General features: G+C 37.4%; 1 protein-coding gene and 1 non-coding gene across 13 annotated transcripts in view; both read left to right on the top strand.

Moving 5' to 3' along the window:
- The window catches only part of Sgip1 (SH3GL interacting endocytic adaptor 1), a 200215-nt gene that overhangs the window by 121819 nt on the left and 64706 nt on the right, over positions 1-13690 (top strand). For all 12 annotated transcript variants that reach the window (XM_076863755.2, XM_076863754.2, XM_076863751.2 and 9 more), the window contains 3 exons: positions 10232-10256; positions 11229-11280; positions 12637-12722. In XM_076863755.2, coding sequence (XP_076719870.1) covers positions 10232-10256; positions 11229-11280; positions 12637-12722 — 163 coding nt within the window. The remainder of the gene's footprint in view (positions 1-10231; positions 10257-11228; positions 11281-12636; positions 12723-13690) is intronic.
- On the top strand, positions 728-800 carry Trnav-cac (transfer RNA valine (anticodon CAC)). Its single transcript has one exon. It is a non-coding gene; the product is annotated as a tRNA-Val (tRNA).

Raw genomic sequence — 13690 nt, 5'->3', positions numbered from 1 at the left:
GCTATAGAAGAAAATTCCACCCTGGAGATCTGATCACATAATTCCATACTAATGTCTGCATGAAGCTGTGTCACTTTCTTGGAGCCTTTGTAACATATGTTAGCACCTAAGGTCACTAATGGGCAGAGAAATTAACAATTAAGTGGGAGCTAAGTGAAATATTTATAGGAGCTGGTGAAGGAACCATTACAAATGGGGTCACGTGCCTTGTGCCATTTACAATTCAGCCTTATTCCAGAGAGCAATTCATCTTGCCATATATCAAAAGGCTATGCTTCAAACATTTGTATAATGTTTTAATGGCCCTCAAAAGTGAATTCATCAACATGTTTTGAGTACCTACTATGTACCTAGCACCATGTTTGGGGCTAAAGAAGGTTCATTTGTAACATTACAGTGAGTTAATAATTGTGTAGAGACATCTAAATGATACAGAACAAAACAAGAACTGGGAAAATATAGCAGCAATGTGTACCTTTGTTTTCCCAAAGGCTAATAAATGCCTAGCAAATAGAAAGGCCTTCAATATTTATTTATTGTTTTAAAGAAAAAGAATGTGCTGCCATCAAGCGAGAGTAGGGAACAATTTATTCTGACTGGGAGGCTTAGAAAAAGATCTCATGAGAGAAATGTGACTGGGTTTGGAGAATGAATAAGATTTTGACGGGGGAGAAGGACAAGGCTTGGTAGGCAGAAGCAGTGTGGCCAAAAGGCAAGGGAGGGGCCTGGGGATATAGCTCAATTGGTAGAGTGCTTGCCTCACATGCACAAGGCCCTGGGTTCAAACCCCAGCACCACCACCAAAAAAAAAAAAAAAAAAAAAAGGCAAGGGAGCCTCACAGAAAGCCCACAGAGGAAGGTGAGGCTGTGATGGCAAACTGCAGCCCACAGGAAGGCTTTCAGAGCCCCGAACCGGGTTCCCATTGTATTCTCTGGTTTTTGAAGAAGGGGGTAATGCATTAGCTTCTGTTTCTGGAAAATGATTCTGGGGATAGTGTGAAGAATGGATTAGGAGATAAAACAGGAAATAAGATCAGCATCAACTAAGAAGTGTGTGTAGGAGACTACTGGAGTCGACAGCAAGAAATAATGAGGGCCTTCTAAGACAGTTGCTGAGGAAATCAAAGGATTGACTCTCTAGGAAGTGTCCGTGGGCCAGGTGTGGGCATGGCTGTGATCCCAGTGCCTCTGGAGGCACTGATAGGAGAATCACAAGTTCAAAGCCAGCCTCAGCAACTTATCAAAGCCCTATGCTACTTAGGGAGATGAGACCCTGTCTCAAAATAAAAAAAAACAGAAAGGGCTGGGAAAGTTGCTCAGTGGTTAAATGCCCCTGGGTTCAATCCTTGGTACAAAAAAAAATTTAAAAAGAGTCCATGGAGTGGTGCGGAGAATGAAACATAGCTTCGAAGAATTCACATGGCTCTAGCCAGAGCTGCTTGAGAAAAGATAAGTACCAGGTTTTCTAGCAAGACTAGAGTTTCTGGGAAAGTCACCTTGTAGTTTCATGACCAGATCTGGCTACAATACATAAATGGCATTTCCTAACCACACTTTCAATATGACAAGAGCTACTTCTATTTTCAGGGCACAAATCTGTTTGATAAAATAAACTATTCAAAAGAAAACTCAGAATGTGCTCCAGTGGAGGCCATACCTTTTGCCCTCTGAAGTTTGAACTAAAAACAGCAGCCTAGAAATGACCATATCACACACAGAGGAAGCATGTACAGAAGCAGTGCCTTGCAGAGCGGTCTTGTGAGGTCATTCTGAGCCTTGGGTGTTTCTTCTAGAAGATACATGTTACCCTCTCTCATTTTCTCTTTATTTTTCCTCCCCATGCCTTCGCTTTTAGAGGAAAAGTCCGGTAAGAAATAAGAAGTCCTTTCCATGTTTTGGCCAAACATTATTAATTCTGTTCACTGTCACCATCTGCATATCTAATGACTGTGTTATATACCTAAACAAGTTTGAATTTGAAAACAAACCTTTTGAACCAGGACAAGATCTAATTACACCACCTGGGGAAAAAAAGGAAGTTGGTTGCTTAGTGATTTTGCAACCCTGTGATTAAGGGCCATGGGTAATTTTGTGAAGATTCACCTCTGTTTCAGTCACAGGCATGTGATCAAATAAATATTGTAGGTGCTACGGTTTCTTTATTGCAGCTTCCACTTGAATTAGTCAAACTACACATACATACAGTGAGTTAGGGAAACATTTTTTAAGTTGATTTTTTTGTTTGATGTACAACATGTAGCAACCTGAATGGTCCTGAAGCTGGCTTGGGAAAAGGGAGTTTTAGGGAGTCTTGAAGGTTTTTTGTTAACTTGTTTCTGTTTTAGTAATATCAAAATATCCCCTCCTGGAATTGTTAGAGACTGAGAAAGAGGATCTTTATAAAATGTAAATCATCCCCTGCATGTTACTTTTTAGTGCCAGTGGCTGATTTTTAATGGCAGCACAAATTTGTTAAAAGATACCTACATCTTTTTATTTTAGAAAAACATGGAAAGATCTCAGGGTGGGAGGAGGGGCTTATGTTCTTTTCATTGCCTGGTTTATTGGGAACATGTTCCCAAGATACCAATGGATGTCTGACACACATGACCACTACTGCAAAAATAAAAATGTATTTTCATGTTAACAAACACCAGGAAGTGGTTGGTTGATTCTACCTAACTCACCTAAGTGGACACCTGCAATAATTCTGTCACCTCTTAGCCTGCCGGTTGAATCATGCCAGTCTCTACACAACATGCAGAATGCTGCACTTGAAGAAAGTCCCTGTGATGGGGGATGGAGAAATGGAAGGCACAAAAAGCATTAAGAAATGGGATTGAAATATTAAAATTTATCAAACTATGGGCCCACATCTTTTTTTCCCCCAAAACTAAGATGAGCATCTATTATTATAGTTATGATTTTTGTGATCACTAAGCTGAATGCCCACTTCTATAGTAACTGTCAACTATGTGTCACATGTTATGTGACAGTAAAACATGGCTGGTGTCCTTCAGTGACCTTTCCGTATATGTTGCCAATTTCACCTATTCTTCTTGATCCTGGATCACTCTTAGAATTAACCAAATTTGACCACTTCAAATTTGCCTGTTGTACTTTACAAATTCTCCATTCCTCATTGGTTTTACATCTGTTGTCCTTAAAGCAACTTTAGCAATTACATCTTTTCATTCTCATCTGTGTGTCTTGACTTCAACAATGGGTCTTCCCCCACCTCCTTACCTTGTTTTTCTTTGGAAATATCTGTCTTGTTGATGCCTTGGAATCTGATTAGGGCTTCTTTGTTTCATTTCTCACATGGAATTTCAGATCATCTAAAACATGATACAATAGGTATTCTCTGTGATCATATTTGTAATATATGGGGACAAACTTAAATACAGACGAACAAGGACAATAGTAGCACCAATAGGAGCTTGCTGGATAGTTTGTTCCCACCCAAATGCATTTGAAAACAAATAGTAATGTTTTCTGGGATCATAATAATAAACTTAATTCCAACATTCTAATTCTTTCCTAGAAAATTCTGAAACATGAATCCCTTAATTTTTTGTGACCAAACCACATAAAAATATCTGATGCTTTGTAGTTTATCACCCATTTTTCTCTGTTTCCCCAAAGCACTGAATTTAGCAAATGAAGATATTTCAAAATCTGAGGCTTGGCTATTTAGTGAATTTGTAAGCAAGACAAATGATTTTTAGTTACTTATAAATTTCTCAAAATACTTGCCCACCTTGGTTAAGACCAAGGTATTTCAGGGGCTGGGAATATACCTTAGTGCTAGAGCACTTGTCTGTCATGTGTGAAGCCCAGAGTTTGATCCCAGCACAGGACAAAAAATAAAAGAGGAAAAAATTAAGGTATCCTAATTAACTGAATTTAAATAAGTTTTGTTGTCCAAAAAAATAACAACCCTATGACATGGTAGAAAGACATTGTCAAAACAATATTTTCTTTTAGAGAGGGATATTCATATTGAAAATCATATAAATTTTGAGATAAACATGTTCTAGCTAAAGGAAGATCTTCATTCTAGTGACCAAATAATAAGTTAGCTGTTTACCCACTCTGAAAATACAAAGAAAGAGTTATCTGGAGTTGATCTTCAAAACAAAAGTGCAAAGGAACATAAAAATGATTCCCAGAAACTTCTCCAGAATATACCAGAAACCCAAGAGAATTGAACAACTAATGTTTAATTAGGAATGTAGGAAATCTGTTCAAAACACAAGTAGTCCAACTGCAAAGACTCTGAGCAATCAGGAATAGAGATGAAATAACAACAGCAGATCTTATGAGAACTGATTATGTGGGATACAAATGCCTGCAATCAGGGACAAATTGGCCACCTGCAGATTCCGAACAACTGAATAGGTGTTTTATTTGGTTGTGTAGTTTAAAACAATTTTAGCCTACATTTGAAAACTAGAACATTTCAAAATTTAAAAAAAAAAATTTGGATATTCATCTTCTCTCTAAAGATCTAACAGCAGCCAGGCATAGTAGCACACAACTGTGATCCCATCAACTCGGGAAGCTAAGGCAGGAAGATCACAAGTTTGAGAAAAACCCAGGCAATATAGTAAGACCCTGCCTCAGAAGAGAGGGGGGGGGGGGATGTACCATTAAAAAAATGTAAATAAATAAATAATCAAAAATTTAAAAAAAATAAGACCTAAGAGCACTAGGCCCACATTTGCACATGGCAGACACGGGTGCACCTGAATAGTAGCCAGTTCCCCAGGACTTCATGACCAGCCCTGCCTTGACCCAGTACCGTATGTTCCTCCCCCTCTAGGCATTTGAGTCTTCAAGTCTTGATATAGATCCCTCAATTTTTAGAATAAATCAAGACCAAATGCTAAATTTGTTTTCTTCTATCTTTGACGAAAATTCTGTATGTCAGTAGAACAAAAACAAAATGCTTAATGCTTTGAAATTCTTGAGAAATAACAGGGGAAAGGGTAAAATAGAAATTTTAACAAAGACCCCTCCCCCATGGCTAATAATAATATGGCTCACCTTTTTGTCCAGCAGAGCTCTTCAGTGGTGATAATGTATGTAAAGTCCTTTCATTTTATTTCTGGAAACCCTTTTCCTTTGAGGATTTCAGCTATCCCACGTGGCTTTTGGATTCATGTTAATCAAACAGTGACCATGTGAATTTGAACATTCTAGTCTGATGAAAGAATTTGGAATGACAGTTTCCAAAATGCTATTTCTTAAGATGATCTTTTTCCAGGAAAATTATAAGTTTGAACTATTGATTTAAAATACAGGTTTTTATTTCATTAAAAATTAAGATACAACAATTTGAGTGGATCAATATGTTCAAAATTATTTTGAAAAGCTCTTTTATCATCTTACATTGGTAATTTTCTTGTAGTTAAGATTCTGACTCTCTATGGTTGAGATCTGCATTTTATATCACATTACTTCTTATAATTCTATACTATGGGAACTGTGTCACTTTTAGTCATCTATTTTGAAAGTTTGTCATGAAATTCCCACATGTGATTTTTGGTGGTGGTGCTGGGAATCGAACCCAGGGCCTGATGCATGCAAGGCAAGCACTCTACCAACTGAACTATATCCTCAGCCCCCACATGTGCTTCTTTATAAAAGAACTTTGGTCACTAACGAATCTTCCTCTGAAATAGTGAATATTCCTCAAAACATGATATAGGTTAGTCTGTAAGTGATCTTATTTAAACTCAAATACACAATTGATAAATGACATTTTTTTCTAATTTTGCTTAAATTGCATTCATACAGACAGGTTTATGAGAAAAATGGGATCAATAAGGAACAGTCTTCTAGAAAATAGGGCAAATAATAAAGTCTAAATTGTTACAAGGAAAACTGACTAAAGTAAGTGTGTTTAAAGTCCTAGCCACTTATGAAACCGGTCTGAGAATTCACAGTTCCTGGATGTTAGCCTCAGTGATTCTCTGCTCTAGAAATCCTCCCACAAGGTCACACTTAAAATCATGAAAAGAACAGAACAGAAGATCTGAGATCTAAATTCTGCCTCTGGTTCTGCAGATTTACTAGCTGTGTGTCCTGGAACCTCCCTTTCCTCTCTGCATCATAAAAGCAGTGGATTAAATCCCCTGGAGGCCTCCCAGATAAAAAGGCTACAGGCTTTTGTGTCCTGTCTGTTCTGAAAAGTAGCCAGCCTCCTCCTGTGAGCAGCCTCCTGTACCTCTCTTTTGTTGCTCTTGACCTGAGTTGTCTGAGGCCAGGAGCAAATCTGGTGAATCCTGGATTAGCCCATATTCACATCCGCAAACTTCTGCACTTCTCTCTCCCCTCCCACACCCTAGTCACTCATGTTACTGCAAAATGATCCTAAAGAGGGACAGTAATCAGAGGCTGTGGGGTAAATTGGTGGCAGCTACAGTCACGTTGGAGGAAAGAGAGGTCATGTGTCTGCTTGTTTGTGTTTTCCAGACATGGCTGGGTCCACCAATGTTCTCTTGCTTAGCAGTTTTCCCTGTTCCTCCTGTGATTATCAGGAGCTACTCATCTTCCCCATCACATGCCTACTCATGGGATGTCCACATCGCCAGGCCAAGGACAGATACTTAGCAAAAAATAGAAGGTCCTCAGAAACACACATTCTAAATAAAACACTAGAAAGAAAAACGGAAGAAGAGGGCTCTCTACATTCCTCCTAATTTGTTCGGAAGCTCCCTTTTAGGCCCTAGTTATGGGAAATGCATCTGTGATGCTTGCTAACAACACCCAGTTGCACACCGGGAACAGTCTTCCCTGCACTCTCTACTCTCTCAGACCTTCCTCTTCAAATAATCTGGAGAAAACTCCTTGTGATAAGACATTAACACTGTCAGTAAAGACTTTGTATGTTTCTGCCTTGTACTTCCATGCACATAACTAAAGCTTGAACATCCCCATGAGCAAAGCTGTATCATACAACAGTCCCTCTGTAAGGTTCTGCAAAGCCTTCCATGGTTTAAACAAGCCCTAAACACAATGCCTGCCTGTCTTTCTTTCTCTGGCCTGATTATTTGGGGTGTGTGTGTGTGGTGGCCATGTTGAAGTCTTGGATTATCCACGCCTGTTGACTGATCCATCATTCTCTGACTAGGTGTCTGTTCTCTATTCCTTTTTGCTGATCACAGAGGCGCAGCCCGGTAAGAACTCTCAACATTTTACCTTAAACATGTATAGAGAAAATTGCTGCCAAGGCAAGGTGGCCAGGTTGGTTTCCCATTAAATTTATGATAACTCAGTGTGAATGAGGCAGATGAATTAGGTTTACTGGTTGGAATCCTCTGATTTTCTAAGTGTCAAGGGCATGTTTTAGAATTATCAGAGTATGTTTCCATAACAGAATAAATCAATACTTGGGAATCCCAACTCCTAATTTTAAATTTTAAAAAATGTATTTGTTTACATTGTGGTGTGTGTGTGTGTGTGTGTGTGTGTGTGTGTGTGTGTACATCTCCAAGGACTGCAGATTGGCCAGAAAGACCCATAGAAGTTGATAGTAATGTGATAATAAAGAATCATAAAACTATAAAGAATCATTTTTAAGCCACATTGCTCTTAAGCCTGTGTTCAAAATATGTGCTTGTTCTATAACCTACATCGACCACTATACACTGATACATACTTAGAATTTACATTTTGGGGTCAGACTTACTTTCAACTAAATACTCCTAGATTGTCAGATCATTTTAAATTTCATCACTGAAGACAATTCTGGCAGGGTAGATCAAGGGTAGTTCACATTGGTCTAAGTGGAATCTCATTTTCCTCAAGTTAAAGAGCACGAAGAATGCAGAACAATGACAAGAGCCTGATGTTTTTGAAATGACTCCCCTCCACCCTGTCTACCTAGCCAGTCACTTTAAAGAGGAAATAAAACTGAAATCAACACCCTATGAAATATCCCTTTCCTGTGTCTGTTCAGCTGATTAGTTTGAGGCAAGTACCCTGCCCAGGTGATGCTGATGGTTTTCTGTTTACACTACATACCTGAGGTTAAACAAGGCATCTGTAGGGACTGCTCTACACATGTGCGTATTCCAACCCAACAGTTGGGTGGTATATCAAATGAGGAAAGAGTGGGTTTCATTAATTAAAAAGTAAAGAGAATGGATTCACAATATACATATAGATAAATCACTGAAAGGAGGAAAATATGTTCATGTATTAAGAGGAGGTTTTAGGTCAATGGGCTTCTGTCCCAAGTGTGGTTTGTGTGGTCACCCCAACCCTGTTGGAGATTTGTCATGGTGACAAGTGTGCTGGATCCAACTCACAGTGGGACTTTCTTTTCCATTGCTATTGACTTGCTGCTGGTATTTCAAATACCTGTTCCTTTCCAAACAAACTTATTGTTTCTAATTTCCAACCATCAGGGTTTTCTTGCATATTTCTTCCATCTCTGGCTTGTCCTTAACTTATGATCATTCATTCATGAGAAGTATTTAATAAAAATGGCATAGGGACTGCTTCTCTAGTGCCTTTCAGTAATAACTGATGAATACGAAAGAAGCTTTCTACCTTTATTGTTTCTCGGATATTAACATTTTTAATAAAATGAATAGGACAGAGAGACCAGTGTACCTTCAGTCCGCCCCCTGGAATCTCCTAACAACTGGATATCAGTTTTCACAGAACTGGATGGGCTCTGTTCCCTCAATGCCAATTTATTGATCTTGTATTTGACTATTTAAACTTATTTAACTATTAAAACCTTACTTAATTCTCACTATCAAGAAGGTCCCTAACCCAGAAAAAAACATTTTTAGCCTCATTTAAACAATTTGTTCTCTAGTTGTTTGTCTACAGACCCTTATTACAAAAAAAATGAAAAATAAAAATAAAAATAACCCTCATATCCAAATTCCCCTAATGACCTTAGCAGAATTAAATAAGCATATTTGCTAATTATGCACTAATCTACTATCTGGCACATGTAGTAAGGGAAAACAGATTGCATTTTGGTCAAAACAAGTCATAAAATAATAATTGGATTGAGCCACCTGCCAGAAAACACATAATAGATCTTTGTTCAGATTGAAACTGCTCCTCCATCCTAAATTGGTTCAAAAGAGAACAGAAAATTCTGATATGTCCTTAGGAAAAAGAAAAAGAAGCTTCTTATAGTTCTATTACAGAGGTGCTGGATCTTGTCCTAAGTTGTTAATACTGTAGTTTGAGAGAAGAAAACAGATCTGTGACCACCAGGTTGAGCTTTCACCATAGATAGAAAATAGTGGAAAACGTGTTTGGTGGCAACTCACCAAGATGGTCCATGGTCCTACCCCTTTGCTTTCCCTGCCCTCAACAGTGTCTCTGGTATTCTTTTAAGTCAGGTCGTGCCTAGACATGCCCTACCCCATGATGTAACCCTACATGGTCCCGTGGTAGCATCCCACACAAAGAATCTTTCACAGCTTCTGTTTTTAATTCAAAAATTGTTATCTAATCAATTCTTCTGTTTTCAGAATAAGTTTATGCCAAGACATTATAAAAGCTAGAAATGACCTGCTCCACAGTACTTCTGCCAAAATTATTTGCATTCCAATAGCATCATAATGTCTTGAGCTAAAGAAATAACTCAATCAGTAGATTGATGGGTCTAATGGCAGGCATGTGGAAGAAATTGGAGAGGTGGAACTCCTTAGCTTCCTGAATTAAAAACCCTTCATTCAGTGGTAGATACCCCTAAGTTTCCGCCCTCCCCCTTTAACACTTGCCAATTTTTTAAATTGAATTAGTAGCTGATGACTGGTTCTACTAACACTTTGGAGATCCCACCTGACTAGGAGCAGACAGTATTCCTAAATACAGTTTAGAACTTTCAAATGTCAAACATATGTTAAACTTGGATTTATTTCTTATCAGTTAGAGTTTAGGAGGGGTTTTGTTTTTAATGGACTATTCATTATTTGACTTTAATTTCTCAAATCTACCCAGGTAAGGGGTTTTTCTCAGTCAAAAGACTTAGGATTTGCCTTCCCTTCCACACTATAATCTTTGAATAAAATGAAAAACTGATTTATGTGTGTGTCCACAAGTTCCAACTTAAGTATGGTTCTGAGAAAATTTTTATTTTTTTCCTTCTGCATTTCTTTGAGTTCAGTTTAATTGCAATGACAGAAATAATACGTATTGTACATAACATATATGTGGTCGTAAGCCTTATAGTGTCTATTTCTAATTCTAGGGTGCAATTAAAAGGAACTTATCCAGTAAGTATATCATAGCTACCAGAAATAGAGTACAATTTGAAAGAAGGAATAGTTCCTTGGCTCTTGGAGCATATATACATTTGATTTATAAACTCTTGGGTTTGATTTTTAAAGCTTACTTCTTTGTCTTTTTTTTTTCCTTTTTAATTTTTTTTTTTTTTTTTTTACTTTTACAGCAAAGAATTCTTGATATAATAGAGTGCTTCTCTGGGTTTTGAATAATTAATGTTTAAATTCAAAAACTTAATTTTTTTGGAAAAACTTTGCTATTTTCTCCCTGTATTGGTCGACTATTGCTGAATTATTTAAGTTTAGAAATGAGTTTAATCAAGTGTGCACTTGCTAATCGGGGTGGGGAGAAGAGGAGGCCAAAAGGAAATGAAGGTAAATTCAACTTACCCATTCTTATGTTATTTGATATGAATATTTTAATCAACCAAAGTGATATGATATGGGTTATAATATACACAGGGCCTGATTTTCCTCTGCTGCATACAACACATCCTAGGGAATTATAAATTCATGGTTCATAGTTAAAAGATAAAATATTTTCTTGGCATTTCAAGAAGAGAAGAGGCAGAAAATGCTGGATTCATTTACTATGTACATATGGCTGCTTTGTCATTCTTTTATGGTAATTGGGAAGCAGAACTGATCAAGGCAGCAGACATTCAAAGACTGGTATGCTATTCCACTGAGTGCTGGAGTGTACAAATCTTCTATTCGATGGCTTGTTTATGGTAATTCCTTGGTTAATGAGGTTTTACAAATGCCAGAGAAAATGCCACTACATGTGACAAATATATTTCTGTTTCGTGGCCAGGGGAGAGGGTTTCTTTTGCAGAATTTTCTTATTGAATTGTTTATTGATGTGACTTCAATCTCTAAGTGTTTCCAAACATAGTTCATTAGACACATCAGAAGGGAAGGGTAAAAACATGCCTGAAAAGGTCTTTTGTCCCTGTGCATCAGGTGAAGAAGTGGCCAGGCCCCGGCGTTCCACACCAACTCCAGAACTTATAAGGTGAGCATGAAAGACATGAATTGTGTTTTATGTAAGGCCTCACGAACTCTTAACAATTAGGCAAATATCTTCTGGTCTAAACTCTTGGTTCCTGTTAATGAAGGGCATACCTACATGTACAAATTCATGCATCTGTAGCATGTTACCATTTCTCATAAGCGCAGTCCTAGGGAGACTTTTTAGGAAGACACTGTGCAGTAAACTAAAGTAACTCCCTATCAGAATGTGGTCCCTTCACTAATGAAAAGGCTAAAGGTCTAAATAATAAGATCTTTTAGCTTCTGAAATGCTGATCTGAAATGCATTTATATGGCTGACTCTATGAAGAAAAGTCTTTCAGGTTGTACACAACTTCATGATGCATCTCATCTGCCACAAACCAAAAGAATCCTCTGGTGTTTGATTTTAGCAGAACATTGTATTTCACAGTGTATTCTTTGGGTAAAATATTATACAAATGGGCATTTTTTTCCCAAAAGGCTGCTATTTCTCTTTAATATCTTAATCCTTTTAGGACTTTTCCTTTCCTTCCCAGCTTCTGTCCTCTCCTCTCCACCCCTGTCCCTCACCACACGCAGATTAGGATTCACGAGGTGTGGAGTAGAAATGGAGAAGGTAGTGCAGCTGTGAAAGTCTAGAGAAGAAATTAGGAGAGAGTATATGTTGTGTTCCTCCTGTCCCCCCCAATAGCTTTAGCACTCTTCTTTTTTCTCTGATATGAACAGTGCTAGAGTATTAGGAGGTCATAATGAGCCCTTGGGTGGGAGGGGGACAATGAAGTTAGGAGCTGAGCAATCCAGTTTCTTGTTCAAACACATCACATCCCCATGCTCAACATTTACCAGTCATACATAGACTATCTTAGTTACAACCCAGAGATGTGGTAAAGACTCATAAAATTGGTTTTTTAGATATAAGGGCCAAGGGGTACTTTGCAATAAACTATTATCTCTAAATATTATCTCTTCTAGACACAGAAAATCATGATGCTTTGAAAAACCTTTTCTCCTTCAACTTATTTCCACTTGACCAGTACCCTGGCCCTCCACTGAGAACCAGAGATTTTATCTTTGACTAATTCTCTTGTCCCATAATACATTTGACATCTTGATGTAATACTTTCTAGCCATAAAGTAGCTTTGTATATACATTCTTGCACATATATATGCATAAGACTTTCTATGAACTTTCATAACTTGTACTATGAACAAGTTATTTTCATCACTAATCATTGGTTTCTTCTCCCCCCCACACACACACATTTTTATCAAGAAAAATATTTGAAAGCTTGTATAACTTTTTGAGCATTAATTTTTGAGCCCTCTCTTGTATTTTGCCTCAATGTATGTGATTTAGCAAAAAGCCTCCTGATGACACTGTGGCCCTTGCTCCCCTCTTTGGCCCACCATTAGAATCAGCGTTTGATGAACAGAAGACGGAAGGTAAGAAAAAACACTATGCCTCTGTAGATTTGTTTCCTTTTTCATTAAATTATAACTTATCTAAAAAGATATATATATTTTGAGGTATGTTTTTAATGTATCATAATATCTTCCTAGTAAAGAAAAGTTCCAATCTTGGTTTATTTTCAAGAACAGGAGTTTAGTTTGCATATTTCTGTTATTTTAGGATGTGACATTTACTTCCAGAAATATCTAATAGCTAATAAGCTCATTCCTTGAATAAGGTTGGTAAAAATTAATGCAAATCTACACAAATCCTTATTGAGGAGTCAACACTCTGTGACCAAATGGCTGTCCTATGGGGTGTTAGCAGGAGCATGAATAGAGCCAGGCCTTCTGGGACTCATCACAGTCATTGTCACTGGCCTCTCTGCTGCATTTAATCTCTTTCCACCCCATCAGCGGAAGTGACCATGGGATTGTTCATGACAGGCATTGTTTCTGGGTCTCAAGACCCAGAAAAGACTTATAGTCATTTGGCAACTTAGAAATCAAATGCTATGAGAAAAATACCTTCATTTATGCCATCGTTGCTAAGCTTTCTTATTACACATTTATTCCTAGTGTTAAATATTTAACTTTTTAGAATTAACCATGTTTTTTGGATGGCTAAAAATATTTATATACCTTGCTCTTATAAAATAATCCCTCTGTACGAGAGATCTAATCTATTCCTGAAGTGCATTTATGTCCAATGCATGTATCTCCAGTAGCTGTGTTTGATGATATATATGTATTTATAAAAATTGTTTCACTTAAAAACATTATGGTATATATATAACAAAATGGTATCTTTCTAGGATCCAATGGTGAAATACCCTTATGTGTTAAATGCAAGAATGCTTAGAAATATAATGAGTATAATGCCTAAGATTCAGTAGCAAAGAAACAACAAATAGAATTTTAAAAAAAAACAAACAGAATTTTATTTGTTTCATGTGAACAGT

Source organism: Callospermophilus lateralis, chromosome 7, assembly GCF_048772815.1.
Source record: "Callospermophilus lateralis isolate mCalLat2 chromosome 7, mCalLat2.hap1, whole genome shotgun sequence".
NCBI lineage: Eukaryota > Metazoa > Chordata > Mammalia > Rodentia > Sciuridae > Callospermophilus > Callospermophilus lateralis.
Note: the sequence above shows the minus strand (reverse complement) of the source record. Positions and strands in the feature narration are given on the sequence as shown.